The sequence below is a fragment of the Geotrypetes seraphini genome, chromosome 5 (assembly GCF_902459505.1).
Source record: "Geotrypetes seraphini chromosome 5, aGeoSer1.1, whole genome shotgun sequence".
NCBI lineage: Eukaryota > Metazoa > Chordata > Amphibia > Gymnophiona > Dermophiidae > Geotrypetes > Geotrypetes seraphini.
This window is the reverse complement of record NC_047088.1, coordinates 102,501,432-102,528,978: the sequence shown is the minus strand read 5'-3', so window position 1 is coordinate 102,528,978 and position 27,547 is coordinate 102,501,432. Positions and strand designations below refer to the sequence as shown.

General features: G+C 42.9%; 1 protein-coding gene across 8 annotated transcripts in view; it reads right to left on the bottom strand.

Moving 5' to 3' along the window:
- URGCP (upregulator of cell proliferation) overlaps positions 1 to 27,547 on the bottom strand; it is a 148,132-nt gene that overhangs the window by 110,767 nt on the left and 9,818 nt on the right. For 4 of the 8 annotated variants that reach the window (XM_033945900.1, XM_033945902.1, XM_033945903.1 and 1 more), the window contains exon 3: positions 21,031 to 21,102. In XM_033945900.1, coding sequence (XP_033801791.1) covers positions 21,031 to 21,102 — 72 coding nt within the window. Of the gene's footprint in view, positions 1 to 15,003; positions 15,110 to 21,030; positions 21,103 to 26,165; positions 26,605 to 27,547 lie in introns of those variants that run through there. The other 4 variants (XM_033945905.1, XM_033945909.1, XM_033945901.1 and 1 more) reach the window with 3 other exon arrangements.

Here is a 27,547-nt window from a genome sequence, read left to right as displayed (position 1 = left end):
GGCAGGGCCATCAAATAAGACAGCCCCCCCTTTTTAGAAAAAAATGTAAAATAAGGCACCCCCCCGCAAATAAGCCACCCACCGATACCTGCGCTTACCCGAATCGGGTGGTACGGTGGGTGACTCCGTGTAGTCCCTGGCACCCCCGACACGATCGGGGCAAGAGGGAGCTCAAGCCCTCTTGCCCCCCCCGACTCCCCGACACGATCGGGGCAAGAGGGAGCTCAAGCCCTCTTGCCCCCCCGACTCCCCGACACGATCGGGGCAAGAGGGAGCTCAAGCCCTCTTGCCCCCCCGACTCCCCGACACGATCGGGGCAAGAGGGAGCTCAAGCCCTCTTGCCCCCCCGACTCCCCGACACGATCGGGGCAAGAGGGAGCTCAAGCCCTCTTGCCCCCCCGACTCCCCGACACGATCGGGGCAAAAGGGAGCTCAAGCCCTCTTGCCCCCCCGACTCCCCGACACGATCGGGGCAAAAGGGAGCCCAAGCCCTCTTGCCCCGCCGATTCCCCAACTCCCCGACAATATCGGGCCAGGAGGGAGCCCAAGTCCTCCTGGCCACGGCGACCCCCTAACCCCACCCTGCACTACATTACGGGCAGGAGGGATCCCAGGCCCTCCTGCCCTCGACGCAAACCCCCCCTCCCCCCAACGACCGCCCCCCCCCAAGAACCTCCGGTCGACCCCCAGCCGACCCGCGACCCCCCTGGCCGACCCCCACGACACCCCCAACCCCCTTCCCCGTACCTTTCTGTAGTTGGCCGGACAGACAGGAGCCAAACCCGCCTGTCCGGCAGGCAGCCATCGACGGAATGAGGCCGGATTGGCCCATCCGTCCCAAAGCTCCGCCTACTGGTGGGGCCTAAGGCGCCTGGGCCAATCAGAATAGGCCCGGGAGCCTTAGGTCCCTCCTGGGGGCAGGGCCTGAGGCACATGGTCGGGTTGGGCCCATGTGCCTCAGGCCCCGCCCCCAGGAGGGACCTAAGGCTCCCGGGCCTATTCAGATTGGCCCAGGCGCCTTAGGCCCCACCAGTAGGCGGAGCTTTGGGACGGATGGGCCAATCCGGCCTCATTCCGTCGATGGCTGCCTGCCGGACAGGCGGGTTTGGCTCCCGTCTGTCCGGCCAACTACAGAAAGGTACGGGGAAGGGGGTTGGGGGTGTCGTGGGGGTCGGCCAGGGGGGTCGCGGGTCGGCTGGGGGGGCGGTCGGAGGTTCTTGGGGGGGGGCGGTCGTTGGGGGGAGGGGGGGTTTGCGTCGAGGGCAGGAGGGCCTGGGATCCCTCCTGCCCGTAATGTAGTGCAGGGTGGGGTTAGGGGGTCGCCGTGGCCAGGAGGACTTGGGCTCCCTCCTGGCCCGATATTGTCGGGGAGTTGGGGAATCGGCGGGGCAAGAGGGCTTGGGCTCCCTTTTGCCCCGATCGTGTCGGGGAATCGGCGGGGCAAGAGGGCTTGGGCTCCCTTTTGCCCCGATCGTGTCGGGGGGGCAAGAGGGCTTGAGCTCCCTCTTGCCCCGATCGTGTCGGGGAGTCGGGGGGCAAGAGGGCTTGAGCTCCCTCTTGCCCCGATCGTGTCGGGGAGTCGGGGGGGGCAAGAGGGCTTGAGCTCCCTCTTGCCCCGATCGTGTCGGGGAGTCGGGGGGGCAAGAGGGAACCAGGCGGAGAAAGGGCAGTTAAGTGCAGTGCCTGCGCGGAAGGATGCAGCTCGGGCGACTTCGTTGTGTGAAACGAAGTTCGTTGTACGGATCAAGACATAAAGTTCGTTGTGCGCAGCGTTCGCTGTGCGAGGCGTCCGTTATGCGAGGCACCACTGTACTTTACTCATGTGTTCATCTCTGTTTTGTTTTTCTATAACAATGTGTTTATTTCCAGAGATAAGTTCAGCTCTGAACACTTGACCGATGGAAGAATAGTTTGAAGCCTAGAGCTATGTGTTTTGTGTCTTGTCTGTGCCATGTGGTCTGTGTTTTGTCTACTTGTTTTGGTTTGAGGGGTACCCCAGGATATATAATATTGGTCATTTCTAGAGCTAGCTCTTTTCCCACTTTTTACTAGCCCAAATGCGCAATGTTCTTTTTTCCCTATAATTTGCATATGCTAAATGTAGCTTAGTTAGGGGTTATATTTTTAAGAAAAGGTTTTATTCTATATCTATACAGTGTTTATTCTATGGTGCTCACTTGATATAAACCATTCAGTACACATTTCTGACTGACATAATTTTTTTTAAATACATTCAGTACAGAATTATGGTCTCTCTGAATTGCCATAATAGTTATATGCGGCACACAAAAACATATCTTTTTGGAATGTCTGATTAAGAACCTTAAGTACTTGAATATTGTCTCTCTTTTGCCATAGCTATAACAAGTAAATGTATTAATATTGTCACATGTTACCACATTCAGTACAGGCAACTTGGTCTCTCTCTCTCTACATTCAGTACAGGCAACATGGTTTCTCCTCCATTTTCTATCTCTTATTTGGATCACACTGGAGTACAGCTGCTGAATGATATCGGGACTCTTTTCAAATCCCTCCCTGTATGCACAAACATCATTCCATCTCAAGGGTGAATACCACTAATTTGCAGTGACTGAAAGATCCTGTGCAAACATCAGATCCTGTGCAAACATCATTTCATCCCATCTCACCAGTTTAAAGAGACTGCCGGTTCCTGCTGGACTAATTCATCTTCCTGCACCCTGACTGCAAAGACTTTTCCACACATGCTGTACACAATGTTTCCTGTTCATCGGCGATAGCCACCTTCCTAAGAACGTTTTGCTGTACAATTCCTCCTATTTAACCTATTCTATGGACATTTCAGACTTTATTTCATATGCTGTACATCCACTACCTCTTGGAATGGGGAATGAGACATTCCAAAAGCTGCTGAACTTTACTGAACTCCATACTTACATTGAACAACTTAAGAAAACCTCCAAAGAAGTGAATCATACTATCACTTTTGAAAATGGACAGATTGCACAAACTATAGAAAATTTGCTACGAGACGCTCAAGTCTCAGTTTGGGAACTTTTCTTTGGGTATTCGCTCACTGCAAACCATGTATTTAATGTTTTAATTCATCCTATCTTAACTATTCTACAAATTTTGCTATGCATTGTTATGATTCTCCTTTGCTGTAGAGTGAAACACGTGTACATTTCTATTCTCACAAAATTCCTTCTAGCTTTTAAGGCAGTTATACATGAATTTCCAGTATCTTCTCTGACAACTTGCTAATTTGGTTCTAATTTGGTTTTAATTTGGCATGGCCTATTGCATTACCATTACCAGGGTCAGAGATAATATTATCCCATATCCCATACTTACATACTCTCTTATGACATCCTTGTACCTTTTTGCCTGGGCCTCCTGAGAAAGTTTCCTGCACCTCTTATGCACCGTTCATTCGCTCAACGACGGGTAAGATATAGATACGACCTATGCAACCTAAGACAAAGGTTTGAACTCATAATGGGAACTGTTCATCTTCATAGCTTGGAGGACAGCTATGATATACTGATAGAGATTGGCAAGGCATAAGCGAGGCAAGCTGGCTAAGGGTACCACAAGTTTGCTTTCATTTCAAAGAATATGGAAGATGTCAGCATAGCCGTTGCAGGCGTTCAGCATTTTCGGATGGCATAGCTGGTGTCACCAAAAGCCTATGGGAAATTGTATCAATCTGACTCTGGCATGGGGATGCAGATAGACCCTGAGGGCAGGAAGACGGTTTCAAGTAGTCCTGATTAAATCATGATTAGCTAAAATGTGTTAATGTATTAATCAGAAACTATTGTCCGAGGCATACTGGAAATTTAACTACAGCCTAGTATTCTTTTTTGGAAATTATAGGTATGCTTCACTGTTGCCGCATTAGATTTTGCTTTAGGTGATATTTACTGGCTCTGTGGAGACCTCCGGCTCCGTGTTAAACTACTCAGCCAGTAGATAGGCCAGTGCACTTTAGCTATACATAGATGAGATAGGGGTCCCAGATGAATTCAAGGCCCGAGACCAGGTTAAGGCTAGGTTTGAGTCCCTTATTACTATCAATAAGAATGTTGAACTTAAATGTAATTCTGGTTTATCTAATCCTTGGGATCTGTATTTTATTTGGATGCAGGGGTGGGTGAAAGACCTTCTTATTGTTATAATCTTTATTATTATCTGCACTCTTGTTGCTTATGTAATTTTTAGACTGTTCCTGCAATGTTTGACTCATATTACAGCCCCTAAAACTCCTCCTCAAGAGACATATCTAGAATATCTCTCCCTCCACGCTCATGCTGTGCATTTATGACGTCATTTTCATGACGTAAGAGGGGATTGAAAGAAAGGATAAGTTTTCTGTCTCTGTCCATGCTGGAAGTAATCAAATGTAGAATGTTGGGTGTTTACTTTCTTAATGGTTTGGGAAGAGGTCATTTAATTTATGTTAACGAAGTTAACTCTCAGACAATGAAGGCTCGACCCCCCACTACTATGTACCGGTTGAGATAGATAAAGGAAGCTTTTTACACCTTTTAGCTTTAAACAATGAAGTACATATCCTGCACCTTTTTGATTACTTCTTTGAAGCCTATGTATCCTGTCACTAGATATGGTCTGTACTTACATCATCTGCTAATACCACTGAAGATATATAATGAATGCAGACTAATAAAAAAACAGGCTATCCCTTTAGAACTCTGTCTGTGTATCTTTCTTTCTAAGGGGAATTGCCTCCAGACGTCTGAAATAGATGACAGAATGTTTTGCAGGACGATTTCGGGACCAAGAAACGGATCCTGTTCGTTTCACCTGGGACCGACAAGATTTGAATAATGACCAGACAACAAAAGGTAGAAAAACTAATTTTTATTTTCTGTTTTGTGATTATAATATGTCAGATTTGAAACATGTATCCTGCCAGAGCTGGTGTTAGACCGCAAACATGAGCTAGGAATTAACAGAGAGGAAAAGTATTTTTTGTTTGTTTATTTTGTTTACACCACAGTGCCAGTGTGGTTAGGAGAAGGCAAAGGGGGTGAAGAGGCTATAAAATAAACCCACCAGGATGTTTGAAAAAAATCACCCAATTGGTAGGAAAATTGAATCGAAAAACCAATTCAGTAGGCTGAATCGAATCAAATCGAAATTTTTTTTTCCTGAATCGGGCAGCACTAGTATAGACCATGGGCTGCAAAATAGTACCTGATGAGCTGCAAGTTTCAGACCACAGCCATAAATGGGCTACAAAAACTATAACAATATAATAATAATAATAACAGTTTATATACCGCAATACCGTTAAGTTCTATGCGGTTTGCAAAAGATTATTGGGGTACAAGTTGAGTTGACGTACAAGTTGAATTAACTTAAGGGATGTGGGGAACAATTGGGAGAAAGGGCAGGAGAGGGGAAAGAGGGAAGTGGGTCAGCTGTCTAGGTCTTTCGGGAATAGGTGGGTTTTGAGGCGTTTCCTGAATATCTCATAAGTGGTGGGCAATAGGAGTTGTTCTAGGTCTTTACCCCATAGAGCAGCCTGATGTGAGAGAAGATGCTCATGGTGTTTTTTTTAGTTTGCATCCTCTAACCGGGGGAGAAATGAAGTGCGAGTGGGAGCTTCTCTTGTGTTTGTTGGCTGAGAAGGAGAATAGGTCAGTGATGTATTTAGCGGTTAGACCGTAGAAAACTTTAAAACAGAGGCAGGCGATCTTAAACTTTACACGAGCTTCCATCGGCAACCAGTGTAGCTGTTTGAAGTATGGCGTCACGTGATCGAACTTCTTTAGACCGAAGATTAGTCTGACCGCAGTGTTTTGCATTAGTTGCAATCGTTGCTTATTCTTTTGTGCATTTTAGTGCATTCAAGGAAAACATAACAATGAGAAAGAATACCATAGATTTGGCCTAAAAAGTGGAGAAAGGACCTCAGTGTCACTTTGGATTTAGTAAAAAAAAAACAAAAAAACCCAAAACTTAGTCCTCTGGACAAAACAACTTCAAAAAATAGTTTGAAGATGCGGACACATCCTGTCTAGAAAAACTCCACTCTATATAAATTCTTTACTTGAGTAAAAATATTGATCGGATAAGTAGCATAATAACTTTCAAAAATGTTTCCACAGCTTAATAGCTACATGACATCAGTCCTAACAAAACTCAAAGCAAAGAAAAAAAGAACAAAACACAAACTTATCTGCAGCAGGAATTTCTTCCACACAGTATGTGAGCAGGGTGCAGAAAAGACTTAGAGGAGCTGCCTGCAAGGAAATTCACCCATGACCAGGTCAAAGCCACTAAGGGCATGGATCGGATCTAATCCGTGAGGGATCCGATCTGTGTCCGGGGGGCTGATTCACGAATCACCCTCATGCAAATGAGGGTGATCGGAATCACGCCTCCAACCGACCGCTGGGATTGCAATGTAGCGATCCCAACGCATGCGCAGACCATCTGTAGATGGTCTGCGCATGCATCATAGAGCAATGACTTTTTTAAAAAAACTTTTAACTAGCCCGCTTTAAACCCACTGGCTAAAACCACAGGCTTGCACTGCGTGGGAAGGCCAGGGCAGCGCATGGGGGAGGGGCTCTCTCAGCAATTAGATCTGGATCAACACATCACATTCTTACCACAGTCTGCACCTCTTTTAAGTTTGGCACAAGGCAGAGAGGCAGGAGATTCGGGGCAGAGCAGGGTGGCAGAAGAATATCGTTGCAGAGAGTCGGGGCAGGGAACAGGAGATGCAGTCGGAAAGCAGTGAACGACTGGTCCCCAGCAGTCACTTGTTTGTGATTGGCCAGCCCAGTCAGTGTTGCAGGTTTTTTGTTAGTGAATCGCTGCCTGCCTACATTTGAATGCTGTACCCCCCTCATTTGCATGCGCCGGATCGGAGGATGATCGGGACCAAGGTTAGTGAATCGGGATGCAAAGGGGGTCCCTAAGTGGTCGGAATTTGATCGGTGGGCTTAGTGAATCTAGCCCTAAGAGATTACAAGTGATAATCAACTGAATTGTTTTATCCTATTCTACTAGTTTAGTAGGAAGAAAGGCGGAATAAGGAAAGGAGAGTCTATGGACTAGTAACTATAAACGCTGTTGCTTTATGCCTTCGCCTATACTATGCCACTGATGTAATTCTCCCAGTTGCTTAAAGATTTTTATTTCAGTAAAGCTTTTGGTTCAAGAACACACTTCTGGATATGGACTGCTTTACTGCTTGAGAGAACAGTGCAGCATGAGTTCTGCGGGCTGTCAGAGAGCCAGAGATCAGCGAGAGGAGAGGAGCGTGGGAGAACTGCTCCGCACCTCCCACGAACTATCAGGGGTCCTCTGAGACTAAAAAACACAGATCCAGAGTCTCTTGCACAGTTCCCTGATTTTCTGCATCGAGTTCAGCGGACCGCCAGAGAGTCAGTGATCAGTGAGAAGAGAGGGGCATGGGAGCGGTACTTCGCCCCTCCCCCGAACCAGCAAGGGCCCTCTGGGACTAAAAACAAAGTTCCCTGTCTTCATACATTGAGTCCTGCCGGTCACCAGAGAGCCAGAGATAATGAGGTGGGGAGGGGCGTGAGAGTATTGATCCCCCTCTCCCCCGAACCAGCAGGGGATCTCCGAGACTAATAATACAGATCAAGGAACGTGTGGCTAGTTCCTGACTTCCTACATGGAGTCTTGGTGAGCGCCTTCGTGAAGAGACTACAGGTATTCTGGAAGAACTAAGTCTAATGGTTTGTGATACTGATTAAAGGGCATTAGAAATTGTTGCTATTGCTCATTAAGATAAAAATGTTTAAAATACAAACCTTTTTATATAATTAGCTTAAGTTATTTTCCAATATGGATTGAAATGAGTACTTTTAATGATTAATGTAAAGGTATTTATATAGAGGTTGTAAGTTTCAAATATGAGTATAGCTTAAAATGGTTTATGTACATTAAGGATATGTCTTGAGAATTATAAAAAAAAATAAAAAATAAAAATTTTTTGAGCTTGGGGATCTATTGAAATGTTTATCAGTATATTATTTAAAATATGCAGAAACTCATTAATTAAATAAAGTTGTTTTTATAACCTATTTCACAGTTTAGAGGGATGTTATACTTCTGAAATAATTAGTTTCATGGGTATTATTTTCTATTTAGAATGATTTATGTTAATTTATGAATATTGTGTAATGTGTATTTAAATGTGTGGAATTGTGATCTAGATTTTACGGAAATTGAGTATTTACAAAATTGATTGATCTGTCAACTTACATGTTTTGAAGAAATTTAAATAATATAATATGTTTTTAGTACAAAAATGTGTTACCACTAGTAAAAATTTTCGTAAAGAAATGATAGTGTGTGTCTTGATATTTGGTTTTTAATTTTTAACACAATGAAACAGTAAATTATTCAGTTCTTTATTGGGATGAGTTAGGCAAATAAATATGTAATATGTTTTGGGTGATAGATGAAGAGATATTTAGGGGTTTTAAAAATAAGGAGGAATAATCTGTATATTATAGAAGGAATTGTAATGTATGATGCTTGAGGAGGGGGAGGATGGCTGGTCTGATCCAATGTCTTTAAGTTATCGTATTATACGAAGGGGAGGGATAAGGGAGGGAATAGGGAAGGGTTTTAGGGATTTTAGTAATATATTGTTTAGAACATTATGGGAAGGGTGGGATATGCATTATAATAAACTAAGGGGAATGAATCATAAAAGGGAATTTTATAATAGATTGAAAGATTTGTTGAAAATTATCTATGATAGTAATAATAATATAAATGGAACTTAAAATATTGTCGTTAAATGTTAATGGTTTAAACCATCCAATAAAAAGGAAGAAAACACTTTCCTTTTTAAAAGAACAAAACATAGATATTTGTTATATCCAAGAGACCCATTTATCAGCCTCAGAGTCTCAAAAATTAAAAGATAATTGGATAAAACATGTTTTTTTATGCCCCAGCAGTTAAGAAGAAAGCAGGTGTTGCAATATTGGTAAATAAGAGATGCAATGCTACATTCAAATTTATTGCTGCTGATCCTGCAGGAAGGTGGATACATGTGGACATGGTTCTGGGAAATACTACAATGGCGCTTTTCAATGTATACGCACCTAATTTAAATCAAATTGAATTTTTTAAATCTCTACAACAATTGTTGTTACCACTGGCTGCTTCTAATTTAGTTGTGGCTGGGGATTTTAATGCTGTTATAGATCCTATAATGGACAAAAAACCTAGTAGAAGTATGAAATCATTAGGATTGGATAATTTGGTACTAAATTGTGATCTGAAAGATATTGGCGAATATTTCATTTTAATGATCGGGAATTTTCGTTTTGTTCCCATGTTCATAAATCTTTTTCGAGAATAGATTATATTTTGATTTCAAATTCATTAGTTCAACAAATAACACAAGCCTCCATAGATCCAATTATTTTGTCTGATCATGGTGGGGTGTGGATTAAAATTAAGATAGTTGATAAAGAAGATAGTAGACCTATATGGAGATTTGACAATGCTTTGCTTGTGGAGCCAAATTTTATTGAGGAATTACAAATGAAATGGTAAACGGTACCCCCTCCAAAACGTCAGCAGTGACGAGTGGAGTACCTCAGGGCTTCGTCTTAGGGCCGATTCTATTCAATTTATTCATAGGAGATTTGACCCAAGGGCTTAGAGGAAAAGTATCACTGTTTGCCGACACCGCCAAACTATGCAACATAGTAGACAACAGCAGTGTGCCTGACTTTATGACGCAGGACCTACGGCAGCTGGAACAGTGGTCATCAACTTGGCAGTTAGGCTTCAATGCTAAAAAATGTAAAGTAATGCACCTAGGCAAAAAAAATCCACACAGAACTTACACACTAAATGGTGAAACCTTGTCCAGGACCACGGTGGAACGTGATTTAGGAGTGATCATTAGCAATGATATGAAGGCTGCCAATCATGTGGAGAAGGCTTCGTCCACGGCAAGACAAATGATGGGCTGTATCCGTAGGGGTTTTGTCAGCAGAAAACCTGAAGTCATAATGCCACTGTACAGATCCATGGTGAGATCTCATCTCGAGTATTGTGTTCAATTCTGGAGACCACACTACAGGAAAGATGTGTTGAGAATTGAGTCGGTTCAGCGAATGGCTACCAGGATGGTCTTGGGGTTCAGGGATCTCACGTATGAAGAAAGGTTAAAAAAACTGCGGATGTACTCACTGGAGGAGCGAAGAGAGAGGGGGGGGGGACATGATTGAGACCTTTAAATATATCACGGGGCGTATAGAGGTGAAAGATGATATCTTCAGTCTTACAGGGCCCACGGTAACCAGAGGACACTCGCTGAAAATCAGGGGAGGGAAATTTCAAGGTGATGCTAGGAAGTACTTCTTCACCGAAAGGGTGGTCGATCATTGGAACGAGCTGCCTCAGCAGGTGATTGAGGCCAACAGCGTGTCAGATTTTAAGAGAAAATGGGATATTCATGTGGGATCTATAAGGGAGTAAGAATCAGGGAGTGGGTCATTGGTATGGGCAGACTCGTTGGGCTAAGGCCCTTTTCTGCCGTCAATTTCTATGTTTCTATTTTCCAAATTAATAATACGAAGGATATTTCAATAGAAACGTTATGGGATGCTTTTAAGGCAATCATTAGAGGTCAAATTATTTCTTTTTCGGCATATCTTAAAAAACAAATTAAAGAACAATTTTATAGTTTGGAAAAAGATATAAAGTTATTGGAATCTAAATTAATTCAAAAATGGGAATATTCTACATTACAAGACCTCTTGAAAGCGAAAGGGAAATATAATTAAATTTCTTCTAAGTTAATTAGGAAAGACTTATTTTCTCAACAAGCATTGTATTATGGAAATTCAAATAAGGCGGGTAGATTATTGGCAAATTATCTAAAAGCTAAAAAAAGAAAAACAAAAATAGCGATGATAAAAGACAAAAAGGGAAATAGTTATTCTCAAATTGGACCGATTTTAAAACAATTTTTAAGTTTTTACAAAAACCTGTATTCTTCTGAGCCTTATTTGGATAAGGAAAGGGATGGTTTAAAATTTTTAGAGTCAATTACGGGACCGAAAATTCCTGAGCATATAAAAGAAAGCTTAGAAAAGCCAATATTAATAAACGAATTGCAAACAGCATTGAAGTCCCTTAGATTTGGATCCGCTCCAGGTGGAGATGGTTTTACTGTAGAGTTTTATAAATCATTTCAAATTACCCTGTTACCATATTTATTAAATTTATATCAGACCCAACTTATTAAAGGATATATTACGGGTACCATGGCTGAATCATTAACTATTGTTTTGCCAAAGCCAAATAAAGATCCCACACTGGTTTCAAATTACAGGCCTATTTCTTTAATTAATGTTGATGGAAAACTTTTAGCTAAAATTTTGGCTATTCGTTAGCTAAAGCTCTCCCTTTTATTATTGTAATGTAATGTAATGTAATGTAATGTAATTTATTTCTTGTATACCGCTACATCCGTTAGGTTCTAAGCGGTTTTAAGAAAATATACATTTAAATTGAAAGTGAGAAGTAAGAAAGGTGCTTAATAAAAATTCCCTTACTGTCCCGAAGGCTCACAATCTAACTAAAGCACCTGAAAGTTGATAAAGAAGTGAAAAAATAAAGAAGAGGATTAATGTTAAATATTTTAACTAGATAGCATAGATCTGATTAGTACTTTAGTAGTGGAAGAGAAGAGAAAAGGAATAGATATAAAAGGGAGAACCGTTAGAAAATAGAATCTTGAAGAGAATTTAAATGAGGAGATATAACATAATAAAGGCAGAATTAAAAACAATAGATAATGTTAAAGAAATTCATAATATTACAAGGAAAATAAAGTAAAAATGAAAAATAGTGTCTTTAAACAAGATTCAGCGTTATTGATGAATTTGGAGCAGCAAGCGGTGTTGCTAGGGTAAATAGGACACTCCTGTCCTGTCATCACTGTGCCAACCTTGGCCGACAAACAGCGGGACACCAGGGTTATTGGTTATTGGTATACATCAAACATGATTCGTTGCTCAAAGACATTCTTCTAACAACACTAGGCTTGCATTGAATATGTTGACTTTGTCCAAAGCCTTAAAAGACCCAGTTTTCTCTGTATCTCTAGATGCAGAGAAGGCTTTTGATCGTGTTGAATGGACCTTTATGTATCAAGCGATGGAGTGGTTTGGTATTGGATCAGGATTTATTCAAATGGTTCAAACTTTGTATAGCTCTCCTGTTGCTAAATTATATATTAATAATAATTTTTCAGAAGTTTTCAAGTTGCAGAGGGGAGTTAGACAAGGCTGTCCCTTATCTCCTCTGCTTTTTGACATTGTATTGGAACCCTTGTTATTAGCCATTCAACAGACAGAGGAGATACAGGGTATTCCTCATAAAGATCGGGAATATAAGATTTCAGCTTATGCGGATGATATATTGCTCTATTTGAGAAATCCTGAGATAACCATTCCTTGCTTACTTGAATTAATTGAGAATTTTGGGAAATTTTCAGGTTATAAGATAAATTGGTCTAAATCAGAAGTTCTTCCACTCAATGTACATTGTACAAAAGGTTTGTTTGATTCATTTCCTTTTCTTTGGAAGGAAGATGGAATAAAATATTTAGGCATTTGGATTAAAAATATATTGGACGAAACGATGAAAATAAATGAAAAATTGTTATTGCAGAAGGTTACGGAAATGTGTGAGCAATGGAATCCTTTACACCTTTCATGGTGGGGGAGAGTCCAAACTATTAAGATGATGATTTTGCCTGTGGTTTGTTATCAGATGTTGCCGGTATATTTTCAAGGGTCCTTTTATAAAAAGTTAAATAGCATTCTGTTAAAATTTATTTGGCTGGGTAAAACTCCTAGAGTAGTTTTGGTATCTTTACAAAGATCAATTTCAGAGGGAGGGGTAAATTTTCCAAACTTTTATAGGTACCATCAAGCCTATATTTTGCGTCATGGTATGTATTGGATCCTCCCAGAAATCATGGAAAAGCTCCCAGATTGGTTGTGGATAGAATGGCAACTCATGTCTCCATTGCGACTGTCCCATGTTCTCACTATCAAAATGCCTATCTATAGTAAGGACAATAGAATACTAGCAGATATATGGAAAACTTTACGATATGTAAGCAATTTAACAACTATTCCAATTTACAAATCTACAAATCAATCTATATGGGTAAACTCCAAGATTCAAATTGGCGGAGAAAGGCTAGTCTGGAAGCATTGGATGATAGCAGGAATACGTATATTGGATGATGTTATTTCTAATGGTGCTATGCTTGAATTTTCACAGTTGCAACATAAGTTTGGACTTAATAAATCAGAAAATTTTAGATGGATGCAATTGAAGCATGCCATTCAGGCGGGGTTCCCTGATTAAAAAACCTTAATAATCATTATAGCATGGAGTTTCTTTGTTTTCAGACAGACTTTTTGGGTCACCAGGCCGCCCAGTGGTATAAATTATTAAATGGATTTACTACGAAGAAATTAAAAACTGGTTTAAGAGATATTTGGAGCATTGAGATAAAGCATGAAATTACTGCATCTCAATGGCCACGAATTTGGTCTTGGAGGATGAAATGTATGGTGTCAGCATCTATGAGACAAAATTGGTTTTTTCTGTTGCATAGAGCGTTATGGACCCTTGTTAGGTTGCAAAAATTAGATAGTTCTTTGTCTAATAGATGCTGGCATTGTCATTTAGAAGCAGCAACTTTAGATCATTTATTGTTTCATTGCCCATATATTATGAATTTTTGGAAATCAATTTGGGACCAAATTAATAATTTATTAGAGAACCCCGTGGCATTATCCTATGATACTGTGATATTTGGTATGGATATGAGAGCAAAAAGTCAGATTTCTGCGAATAACAATAAATTATTACTAATAATGACAGGGGTTGCCATTCAACAAATCACATATAATTGGAAAGACTGGAGGAGATTAAATTATAACTTTTGGTGGAATTCTTTATGTCATATCTATAAAATGGAAAGATTTATTGCGTTACAAAAGGGATATTTTAAGAAATTTCAGGATGTGTGGAAACCATTAACAAAATATTGTCAAGATTAAGTAAAATTATTTCCCTTATGTTTATCAGTTTATGAGGTAGGGAGGGGGGTATTTTATTATTACATATATCATACAATAATGGAGTATATGGTTGGGAGGGATGGACGAGGGGTGGGGATAAGAATCTATGTAATATGCCAATGATTGTTTATAAGTGATGTACTTATTGTTACTGTGAATGAAAATATTAACACTTAATGTAATTTGTGAAAATGAATAAAGAATTATAAAAAAAAAAAAAAAAGCGTTTACATGGGAACCCTGTATATGATGCTTTCTCTAGAAAACAGGGCTCCTATTTAGACAACTCTGAAAAGAAATTTTTGATTTGTGTTAAAGCAAGCAGTAGCTGCTCTTAATCAGTACCTTGGACCCACCTAGCTCAGAGTCTTGTCCAGAAAAAGAGAAAGAAAATGAAGGAGAGAAAAATCAAAAAGAGAAGACAAGAGAAAGAAGGGAAACAGCATTAAAAAATACAATAAGAAAAACAAAGAAAAAATGAAAGAAGAGGCAAAGACCTGAAAGAAAATATAAAGTAGAAAACAAAGGACCATAAAGAAACATTACAAAAAGAAAACATTAAAAAAGAGGTAAAACCCAGAAAAAGAAGAGGGAAGAAAATCAGTGACAAATTTTTATTTATGTTCAGTATTGACGAACGAGAGAACCAGTAAAACTATCTTTAAGTAATGCTATCATTTATATACAAAGATTTGGCATAGGCAAATTGGTTTATTAATATTTATATGCTGTCTTTCTGCACATACAATTAATGTGGTTTGTAAAATTTACATAGGAAAAAGAAACACAGCCCAAAGTTTTACTGTAGATGAGAAAGTTATATGATGTGGAGAAGTAGTCCTCCCAACACAAGTACTCTATTTGGAATACTCACCATGTCCTGATGCTTCTACTGGCTGAATCTGATTTTGAAACACTGAATGCACAACACGAGTCAGTACCCGGCTACCTGCTGTGACTATCGTACCGAGTACATTCCATGTTTTGTCCATCTTGCTCAGCTTGAGACTGATCTCTTTGTCAGAAAACTTAACGAAGGGAGGAGCAGAAATGAAACTGAAAGAACATAATCCTGCAGACAAAAGCCTTTCATAAAAGCCACTTTCATTTCTCCAGAAATGAAGGAAAATGTCCTTTCATTTCCGAGATGTTCTAAATAAATATTTTTTCACAAAACAGCTGGTGCAATTCAGCGAAGTTACTTACCTTTAACAGGAGTTCTCTGTGAATAGCAGGATAAGTCAACCACACTTTGGTGATTTAATTTAATTTAAATTTAATTTAATTCTTATATACCGCTAATAACCGTGAGGTTTCTAAGTGGTTACAAAAATGATGCATTAAAAGATATAATAAATAAAAATAAATAAGATAGGTACTTGGAAATTCCCTAACTGTCCCAAAGGCTCACAATCTAACTAAAGAACCTGAAGAAACAATTTATGAAAAGTAAAGATAAAAATATAAATACAGAGGTAGAGATAGAGATAGAAATGAATATTCCAACAAGATGGCGGCTAGTTAGGTCATCTTCTGTGCTGTCTCCCTTGTCCTGCTTTTGTTTTTGTTTTATTTTGCCTTTGTTGATTTTTCTTTTAAATTTCTTTTTTGTTGGTTTTTTGTTCTGTCTCTGCTGTTTTCATTTGGGACTTCCAGTCTCGTTGGTGTTTGTTTCTTTTGAGCTCACCTACTGATTTCCAGTTTGACAATTGCTCCGATCTGGCAGCTGAGGGAGCCGTTGCCTGATGCCTGAATGGTTCTATGGTGGAGGTTAAGAGTTGAAGAATTGGGTCCTGTTTCTTTTCGTGGTGGATGGGAGAGTTCTGGCTTTCGGCTCCTTGTGTTCATGTCCAGCCATTAGTGGAGAGGAGTGTGGGACACTGCTTCGCCCCCTCCTGAACCAGGTCCGTTGAATTCAAGCTACAACAAAGGCTTGCTGAGGCAGATGAAGGTGCGAGACAGCCTACGCTGCCACGGAGGGACTACATCGGACCGGCATGCAGGTCGGTCGAGCCAGCTCGACTTCCTCGCCGTTACCAGCAGGGAGAGGAGATTAAATCTTTTTCTCCCTGTTAGGTCATGGGAGAGGCGAAGCGGTGATCGCTTCTTGAAAGCAATCTTTTTTTTTTTTTTTTTTCCCTGCTGGGTCGTGGAAGAGGCGGGGCGGTGCTCACATGCCACTCCTGAGCTGACACTATTCAATATTAATATGAAGATCTACATGCGGTGGAACTGTGACCAGGTGCCCTGCTGGAGAGGTCTCCCGATACTGCTGCTGGTCTGGGTGAGCCGTTAGCACCGCTTCTTTTAAAGTGTTCTCTCCTGCTGGAGAGGGGCTCCCGATACTGCTGCTGGTCTCGGTGAGCCGTTAGCACCACTTCTTTCAAAGTGTTCTCCCCTGCTTACCTGTAATGGGAGTTCTCTGTGGACAGCAGGATAAGTCAACCACACTTTGGTGATGTCATCAAATGTTCACAATTCAGAATTGCTCTCCCAGAGCTCAGGTGAGGCTTTTGTGATCCTCATCTGAGCATGTACAAGTAGCCCTATATATACCTGTGCTGGCCCTCTCTAATCCAATGATTTCCCTAGCTTGAGTTTTGCAGTATCCCCCATAGGGGAGGAGGGAGGGTCTGTGTGGCAACTTATCCTGCTGACCACGGAGAACTCCCATTACAGGTAAGTAACTTCGCTTTCTCCATGGACAAGTAGTCTTAAGTCAGCCACACTTTGGTGACTCTCCAGTTGCGGGGTGCAGAGAGTGAAAGGTCCCTTCTGCATCCCCGCTACCTTGCTGAGGTAGGGTGAGGCTGCAGATTGCCTTGATGAGGGACAGAGACAAAAATCTATTTACTGAGACCAGAGGCTATACTTTGTAAACATTAGGAACTTTATTTAGTCCTTAGAACTTGACCAACAACCTTTATTTAAAAAAAATCTACCAACATGGTAGAGCATATATTTTAATAACGGATCTAGTTTTTTTTCCCATGTATTCAGAGAAACATAAATATATCACCAACATGGTGTTTTAGTAACAAGTTTGTTTGTTGGGGGGGTTTGTGCAAACTGTGCCAATATGGCAAAATATAACTGTCTAACAATCTCTTCTTTCTGATTCAGATTAATAGTCCTATTTAGCTAGTTCTGGTACTGGTGTTTGTTCTCAGGGTCTAGCCATTCTCTGTGTCTGTTTTGGCAGCCATTCGTAGTATGCTGAGGCCAAAGTCATTGGAGGTCTGCAGTGGGTGATCCAGGCAATAATGTCTGGTAAAGATGTATGGGGTAGACCATGTAGCAGCTGCTCTGCAAATGTCCTGAAGTAGCATGTTCTTGAGATTTGCCAATGTTATGGCCATGGTGTGCTGTGGCCTTTCTCTCGAGGGACAATCCCTTTTGTTCGCAGCAGGAGGCAATGCAGTTTGAGATCCAGTTGGATATGGTGCGTTTCCCCACTGGTGTTCCTGGATTATTGGAGTCAAAGGAGACAAATAGTTGTACTACCTTTCACCAGGGCTGCATTCGTTGAATGAATAGGTGAAGGGCTCGGGTGCAGTCCAAGGTATGAAGGATTTGCTCCATGCTGTTGGCATGTGGTCCCAGACAGAAGGAGGGGAGCACTATTGATTGATTTATGTGAAAAGGCGAGACTACCTTTGGTAGGAACTTTGGGTGAGTTCTCAACACTGCGTGGTCGTGAAGGATCTGTGTATATGGTGGGTACGTAACCAGGGCCTGTAGCTCACTGATGCATCTTGCTGATGTGATGGCGATGAGAAAAACTGTTTTCCAGGTGAGGAATTTGTTTGGCGCATCTTCCATTGGCTCATAGGGTGCACAGTTAATCTGCAGAGGATGATGCCAAGGTCCCATGCTGGTGGTGGAACACACCATATGTGGAATCTTTTCCACTTGAGCCCATATGATTTTCTAGTTGATGGACGTCTGGCTGCTGGCAGTACCTCAGTCACCCCTGTTGACATGTGGAAAGGTTGCAGAATTAGCCTTTCAACATCAACGCTGTCAGTGCTAGGGTTTTCAATCTGGGATGCAAGGTTTGTCCCTGGTCCTGGGTAATGAGGTCCGGATGCAGCAGTAGGCTGATTGGCGGCCGTGCTGACAGTCATTGTAGGAAGGGGAACCACACTTGCCTTGGCCAGTAGGGTGCAATGAAGATCAATGTGGTTGCCTCCTGTCTGATCTTCTGGAGCACTCTCTGGATGAGTGGTATGGGGGGAAAGGCGTAGAGCAGGTGTTTCCCCCTGTGTATGGTGAAAGCATCCCTGGTTTGACTGTATTGTGCTGGTCTATTGGAGCAGAATTGGGGGCACTTATTGTCCTCTGTGGCAAAGAGGTCTATTGCTGGGCGGCCCCACTTGTGAAAAAGATCTTGGGCTACCTCCTGGTAGAGGGACCATTTGTGGGGGTCCAGCTTTCTGCTGAGGCTGTCTGCCAGGGTGTTGTTGAGGCCCGGGAGGTAGTTGGCATGGATGAGAGTGTTGATCAACAAGGTAAAAGACCAGATCTTGTGGGCCTCCCTGCAGAGGGGGAGGGATCTCATGCCTCCCTGCTTGTTGATATAGAACATTGCCACCTGGTTGTCTGTCTGGATCAATAAGGTTTTTTTGGAGATCCAGGGGAGCGAAAGCTTGTAGGGCATTCCCGATTGCCCTGAGTTCCAAAGGATTGATAGCTGTTTGGCCTCGGATGGTGTCCTCAGGTGGAGGAGATGGGCTCCCCACCCCTGCTTTGAGGCATCCGTGGTGACTGCTGGAAGGGCTTGCCCTTGTACAGATTCTGCTGTTTTATATACAACTTGAGGTTGCTGCAGATTTTTTTTGGTCCATCGTGATTCTGTGAGACAGAGGTTGTGTGTGTTGGTTCCAATTTTTTCTGAGGTAACACTGGAGAGATCGCATGCGGAGCTTGGCGAGCAGGACGTGTATGGAGACTGCTTGATGGCCAAGGAGGCGTAGTAGTGTCCTTGCTGTGACTGTATGTGTTTCTGATATGTGCTGAATCAGTTTTTGTATTGCTTTGCCCCTTGTGCGGGGCAGGAAAGCTGAATTCAGGGATGTGTAGATCCTTGTCCCGATGAATTCTAACGATTTGGTTGGCTGTAGTTTGGATTTTTTGGTGTTTACATGGACCCCTAAGGATTGCAGGAGTGATATTGTATTGACTGCTATTGCTGTTTCCCAGGCTGAAGGGCCCACCACCAGCCAGTTGTCCAGGTAAGAAAACACGCATATTGCGTGGGCTGCTGCTACAGCGATACATTTTGTGAAGACTCTTGGTGCAGAAGAGAGTCCATAGGGTAGGACCTGGTATTGGAAGTGCTGAGTTAGGGTCCGGAACTGCAGGAACTTTCTTTGGGAGGGGTGCAAAGAGATATGTGAATACGCATCTTGGAGGTCCAGTGAAGCCAGCCAGTCATCCTTGTAAATTAATGGTTGGATTGTTCCTAAGGAGTGCATGCAAAATTTCTCCTTGACGACGTACTTGTTTAGGCCCCGTAGGTCTAGGATGGGTCTGAACCCTCCCATCTTCTTGGGGATGAGACAGTAGTGGGAGTAGAACCCTTGATTGTGTTGTGTCTTGGGTCTTTTACAAATTGAAAATTTTGAGAAATTTACATGATTTTATAAGCAACAGTAATTTTTAGGCAGTAGTTCATGAATTTGATTACAGTAATATTTTACATTTAGGGTTACCAAAGTATCCCCCTCTTTTACGAATGCATTGCGTGTGCTTTAGCACCGGCAGCGGTGGTAACTGCTCCGACGCTCATAGGAATTCTATGAGCGTCGGAGCAGTTACCACTGCTGCCAGCGCTAAAACCCGTGCTATCCGTTCATAAAAGAGGGAGTATGTGTTGAAAGCTGTTAATATGACTTACACCCTAAATGGCAAGATCCTAGCAAGGACTGTTGCAGAACGGGACTTAGGGGTGATCATCAGTGAAGACTGCCAATCAAGTGGAGCGGGCTTCATCTAAAGCTAGGCAGATCATAGGATGTATACGTAGGAGTTTCGTCAGCCGTAAGCCTGAAGTCATTATGCCGTTGTATAGATCCATGGTGAGGCCCCATCTGGAATATTGCGTGCAATTCTGGAGGCCTCATTGCCACAAGGATGTACTGAGGCTTGAGTCAGTCTAGCGAATGGCAACCCAGATGGTCTCGGGACTCAAGGATCTCCCGTACGAGGAACGGCTGGATAAATTGCGGCTATACTCACTCGAGGAACACAGAGAGAGGGGAGATATGATCGAGACGTTCAAGTACCTCACGGGCCGTATCGAGGTAGAAGAGGATATCTTCTTTTTCAAAGGTCCGATGGCGACAAGAGGACATCCATGGAAAATCAGGGGGGGGGGGGGAAATTGCACGGCGACACCAGGAAATACTTTTTCACCGAAAGAGTGGTTAATTGCTGGAATAGACTTCTATTTCAGGTGATCGAGGCAAGCAGCGTGCCTGATTTTAAGAAGAAATGGGATCGTCAGTGGGATCTCTGCACAGAGTTAAATAGGGGAGGGTCATTGGGGTGGGCAGACTAGATGGGCCGCGGCCCTTATCTGCCGCCTTTTTCTATTTCTATGTTTCTATGTTTCTATATGTGTATTATGTATTGTTTGTTTTTATTATCTTAAGTATGTTCTTTTGGATACCACCTAGGTTTGGTGTATAAATTTTAAAATAAATAAATAGCATAGAATGCTACTGCACATTTGATTTCAGGAGTTTCCCAGTATGATCATATTACTCATTTGATACCTAATTGCAACTTAAAATCCCATGTGTATTATAGTGAAAGAGTTACTGGAATTTTTCAAGGTCAGAATCAAATGTTAATGTCCTGTGGCTTTGTTTAAGAAAAACTGCCATTAAATTCATACCTGTGTCAGTTTCTTCCTCTGAAATCTCTGTTGTTGACGCATTTTCTGAAGTCCCTTCCAGATATATAGAGTCTTCAAGCAAAAACAGACAATGCAGAGATAGTGACAATACAGTAGCTGACTAAGAAGAAAGTTGGACAGATATCATAGCTGTGAAAGAAGGTTGGGTTGTTTTTATTCCTTGTTCTTGCAAAAATAAAGGTCAATGAACATGTAGCAATAACCTTTTATTGGCTAGTTTCACACATTTGTGATTTGCTTTTAAAAATCAAATGGATTCAGTTAGTTCACTGACAAGATATAATCTAAAACCATGGACCCTTAATATCTTTCCAAGCAGTACTAGAAAAAGATAATTCTCCTACTCCTGCCTACATTCAGATACTGGGCCCTATCTCTTCTAGCTCTTCACCAAAGCCCCTTGCAGACAATTGAGCTTTTCCTCTCCCTCTTCCTGGTGGTCCAGTAGTGAATTGCAGCAGAATCGACCTTCCTTCACTCCTGTCTGTACAGACGCGCTAGCTAATTGGCTTCCGTGAGTTCTTGCAGTCCCACATATATACTCGAATATAAACCGAGACCCCCATTTTTGGGCCATTTTTTTGGCCACAAAATCTTGATTTATATTCGAGTATATATGGTAACAGCAAGGGGCCCAGGTCCAAGCTTTCAGTTTATGATTCTGGAATACCCAGTGAAGCTGACGAAACCAAAGCTACCTATAGATCAGTGGCCTCAAACTCAAACCCTTTGCAGGGCCACATTTTGGATTTGTAGGTACTTGGAGGGCCGCAGAAAAAAATAGGTAATGTCTTATTAAAGAAATGACAATTTTGCATGAGGTAAAACTCTTTATAGTTAATAAATCTTCCCGCCCCGAAGGCCTGCATGTTTCCCCCCTTTTCTGTAATGTCCTGCAGCTTCCCCCATTGCCTCCCAGTCTTAGTTTCAGCTAATTACTACAGCATGCAGAGATGATCGCCGGTGCTGTAGCGTTCCTTGCAGGCTGAAATCGGCAGGGGCAGGATCGCAGCAGAGCGAACGTGCTGCTGAGGACGACGGCAGCCTGCAAGGATTGCTACAGTACCGGCAATACTCTCTGCAGGCTGTGGTAATTATCTGAAGGTAAGAGCGGGTGGCCAGGGGGGAAGCCAGAGGACGCTGCAAAGAGTGGGCAACACTAATACAGACTAGTGCTGCCTGATTCACGATTCGAATCGTTGAATTGATTCGAATCGATTTAAATTTTAAAAAAATCGGCTTCCCGATTCGGACCCTCTCCCCTCGCCCCCTAAAGCAGGAGCGGGTGAGGAGGGAGGGTCAGTCGGGAAGTACTGCGTCGGGCTTCCTTCCTGGCCTCCACGAAAGACTGCGCCCCCCTCCCCCCCGGGAAGGCCTCCGTGTTCCCCCTGGCCTTCTCAAACCGTTTATCTTACACCTTCAGCCGAAGATCGCCAGCTACAGCTCTTTGCACTGCAGGGCTTTGAGCTGTTTCCTCTGCTGTGGTCCCGCCCCTCCTGTGACATCGGAGGAGGAGCGGGACCGCAGCAGAGGAAACAGCTCAGAGCACTGCAGTGCAAAGAGCTGTAGCTGGCGATCTTCGGCTGAAGGTGTAAGGTAAACGGTTTGGGAAGGCCAGGGGGAACACGGAGGCCTTCCCTGGTGGGGGGGGCAGGGGGCGGGGGCACAGTCTTTCTGGGGGAGGCAGACCTTCTGGGGGGCCAGTCCTACAGGGGATGGAACAGGCCTTGGAGGGTGCAGGCCTTAAAGGGGGAGGTGAGACCAGAGATGGTGGCATAGGCCTACAGAGGGGACAGGCAGGCCGGGGAGGGGGGCAGTCCTTTAGGGGGTGGGACAGGCCTTGGGGGGGTACAGGCCTTTAAGGGAGGGGAGAGGCCAGGGATGGTGGCATAGGCCTACAGGGGGGACAGGCAGGCCTGGGGGGGGGCAGTTCTTAAGGGGGAAGTCCTTCAGGGGGGTGGGACAGGCCTTGGAGGGTGCAGGCCTTTAACGGGGGAACAGGCCTTTAAGGGGGGTGGGACAGGCCAAGGATGGTGGCATATGCCTTCAGTTAGGACAGGCAGGTCTTCAAGGGGGGGACAGGCCTTTAGGGATGGGGGGACAGGCCTTCAGGGGGGAGGTGCAGGCCTTCAAGGGGGACAGACATTCAGGGGAGGGGGGCCCTGGTGTAGAAGTACACGGAGGGAGGGAAGGTGGGTTCAAAGAGATGTGCATATGCCGGACTTTGGGGGGGGAAGAAATAATGGGTCTAAAAATAGAGGAGAGGGAGAGAGATGATGCACATTGGGATTTAGGGAGGGAAGGAACAGAAACGGAGAGAAGTTGGACACAAGGGATGGTGTGGAGGGGGGGATAGATGATACTGGATAGGAGGGTAGTTGGGATAAGAAAGGGAGAATTGGTGGACCCTGGGGTGGTGGGGAAGGAGGGAGAAATGCTGGATGAAAGGGTAGTTAAGAAAAGGTGGATCTGTGAATGGAGACGAAAAAAAAAGAAAGATGCCAGACCTTTGGAAGAGGGAAGGGAAACGGAAGGGGAGGACAGAGATGGCATGGAGAAAGAAGAAAGAAGGAGACCCTGGCAAGCAAGTTATCAGAAGACAACTAGAGCCTGGGACGGACAAGATTTGAGTAATGACCAGACAACAAAAGGTAGAAAAACTAATTTTTATTTTCTGTTTTGTGATTACGATATATCAGATTTGAAATGTGTATCCTGCAAGATCTGGTGTTAGACCGCAAACATGAGCTAGGATTTAACAGAGAGAGGAAAAGTCTTTTTTGTTTACCCCACAGTGCTAGTGTGGTTAGTTGAAGGCAAAGGGGGTGAAGAGGCTATAAAATAAACCCACCAGGATGTTTGAAAAAATCACCCAATTGGTAGGAAAATTGAATTGAATTGAAAAACCAATTCAGTAGGCTGAATCGAATCAAATCGAAATTTTTTTTCCTGAATCGGGCAGCACTAGTACAGACCATGGGCTGCAAAATAGTACCTGATGAGCCGCAAGTTTCAGACCACAGCCATGAATGGGCTATAAAAACTATAACAATATAGTGCATTCAAGGAAAACATAACAATGAGAAAGAATACCATAGATTTGTCCTAAAAAGTGGAGAAAAGACCTCAGTGTCACTTTGGATTTAGTAAAAAAAAACCCCAAAACTTAGTCCTCTGGACAAAACAACTTCAAAAAATATTTTGAAGATGCGGACACATCCTGTCTAGAAAAACTCCACTCTATATAAATTCTTTACTTGAGTAAAAATATTGATCGGATAAGTAGCATAATAACTTTCAAAAATGTTTCCACAGCTTAATAGCTACATGACATCGGTCCTAACAAAACTCAAAGCAAAGAAAAAAAGAACAAAACACAAACTTATCTGCAGCAGGAATTTCTTCCACACAATATGCGAGCAGGGTGCAGAAAAGACTTAGAGGAGCTGCCTGCAAGGGAATTCACCCATGACCAGGACAAAGCCATTAAGGGCATGGATCGGATCTAATCCTTGAGGGATCCGATCTGTGTCCGGGGGGCCTGATTCACGAATCGCCCTCATGCAAATGAGGGTGATTGGAATCACGCCTCCAACCGACCGCTGGGATCGCAATGTAGATCGCAATGTAGATCGCATCTGTAGATGGTCTGCGCATGCGTCATAGAGCAGTGACTTTTTTTAAAAAAACTTTTAACTAGCCCGCTTTAAACCCACTGGCTAAAACCACAGGCTTGCACTGCGGGGGAAGGCCAGGGCAGCGCATGGGGCAGGAGAGTCAGGGGCTCTCTCAGCAATTAGATCTGGATCAACACATCACATTCTTACCACAGTCTGCACCTCTTTTAAGTTTGGCACAAGGCAGAGAGGCAGGAGATTCGGGGCAGAGCAGGGTAGCAGAAGAAAAACGTTGCAGAGAGTCGGGGCAGGGAGCAGGAGATGCAGTCGGAAAGCAGTGAACGACTGGTCCCCAGCAGTCACTTGTTTGTGATTGGCCAGCCCAGTCGGTGTTGCAGGTTTTTTGTTAGTGAATCGCTGCCTGCCTACATTTGAATGCTGTACCCCCCTCATTTGCATGCGCCGGATCGGAGGATGATCGGGACCGAGGTTAGTGAATCGGAATGGAAAGGGGTCGCTAAGTGGTCGGAATTTGATCGGTGGGCTTAGTGAATCTAGCCCTAAGAGATTGCAAGTGATAATCAACTGAATTGTTTTATCCTATTCTACTAGTCTAGTAGGAAGAAAGGCGGAATAAGGAAAGGAGAGTCTATGGACTAGTAACTATAAACTGTTGCTTTATGCCTTCGCCTATACTATGCCACTGATGTAATTCTCCCAGTTGCTTAAAGATTTTTATTTCAGCAAAGCTTTTGGTTCAAGAACACACTTCTGGTATGGACTGCTTTACTGCTTGAGAGAACAGTGCAGCATGAGTGATATTAATAATGTTGTGGACCTCTCAGCCTTTGTTAGTCTTGGACGTAGTCCAAACTAATAAAAGCGTTTACATGGGAACCCTGTATATGATGCTTTCTCTAGAAAACAGGGCTCCTATTTAGACAACTCTGAAAAGAAATTTTTGATTTGTGTTAATGCAAGCAGTAGCTGCTCTTAATCGGTACCTTGGACCCACCTAGCTCAGAGGCTTGTCCAGAAAAAGAGAAAGAAAATGAAGGAGAGAAAAATCAAAAAGAGAAGACAAGAGAAAGAAGGGAAACAGCATTAAAAAATACAATGAGAAAAACAAAGAAAAAATGAAAGAAAAGGCAAAGACCTGAAAGAAAATATAAAGTAGAACATTAAAAAAGAGGTAAAAGCCAGAAAAAGAAGAGGGAAGAAAATCAGTGGCAAATTTTTATTTATGTTCAGTATTGACGAACGAGAGAACCAGTAAAACTATCTTTAAGTAATGCTATTATTTATATGCAAAGATTTGGCATAGGCAAATTGGTTTATTAATATTTATATGCTGTCTTTCTGCACATACAATTAATGTGGTTTGTAAAATTTACATAGGAAAAAGAAACACAGCCCAAAGTTTTACTGTGGATGAGAAAGTTATATGATGTGGAGAAGTAGTCCTCCCAACACAAGTACTCTATTTGGAATACTCACCATGTCCTGATGCTTCTAATGGCTGAATCTGATTTTGAAACACTGAATGCACAACATGAGTCAGTACCCGGCTACCTGCTGTGACTATCGTACCGAGTACATTCCATGTTTTGTCCATCTTGCTCAGCTTGAGACTGATCTCTTTGTCAGAAAACTTAACGAAGGGAGGAGCAGAAATGAAACTGAAAGAACATAATCCTGCAGACAAAAGCCTTACTTAAAAGCCACTTTCATTTCTCCAGAAATGAAGGAAAATGTCCTTTCATTTCCGAGATGTTCTAAATAAATATTTTTTCACAAAACAGCTGGTGCAATTCAGCGAAGTTACTTACCTGTAACGGGAGTTCAGGATAAGTCAACCACACTTTGGTGATTTAATTTAATTTAATTCTTATATACCGCTAATAACCATGAGGTTTCTAAGCGGTTTACAAAACATGACGCATTAAAAGATACAATAAATACAAATAAATAAGATAGGTACTTGGAAATTCCCTAACTGTCCCAAAGGCTCACAATCTAACTAAAGTACCTGAAGAAACAATTTATGAAAAGTAAAGATAAAAATATAAAGACAGTGGTAGAGATAGAGATAGAAATGAATATTCCAACAAGATGGCGGCTAGTTAGGTCATCTTCTGTGCTGTCTCCCTTGTTCTGCTTTTGTTTTTGTTTTATTTTGCCTTTGTTGATTTTTCTTTTAAATTTCTTTTTTGTTCTGTCTCTGCTGTTTTCATTTGGGACTTCCAGTCTCGTTGGTGCTTGCTTCTTTTGAGCTCACCTACCGATTTCCAGTTTGACAGTTGCTCCGATCTGGCAGCTGAGGGAGCCGTTGCCTGATGCCTGAATGGTTCTATGGCGGAGGTTAAGAGTTGAAGAATTGGGTCCTCTTTCTTTTCGTGGTGGATGGGAGAGTTCTGGCTTTCGGCTCCTTGTGTTCATGTCCAGGGGAGCACTGCTTCGCCCCCTCCCGAACCAGCTCCGTTGAATTTAAACTGCCACAACGGCGTGCTGAGGCAGATGAAGATGGGAGCCGGCCCACGCCGCCACGGAGGGACTACATCGGACCGGCATGCAGGTCGGTGCTGGCTCTCTCTAATCCAATGATTTCCCTAGCTTGAGTTTTGCAGTATCCCCCATAGGGGAGGAGGGAGGGTCTGTGTGGCGACTTATCCTGCTGACCACGGAGAACTCCCATTACAGGTAAGTAACTTCGCTTTCTCCATGGACAAGTAGTCTTAAGTCAGCCACACTTTGGTGACTCTCCAGTTGCGGGTTGCAGAGAGTGAAAGGTCCTTTCTGCTTCCCCGCTGCCTTGCTGAGGTAGGGTGAGGCTGCAGATAGCCTTGATGAGGGACAGAGGCAAAAATCTATTTATTGAG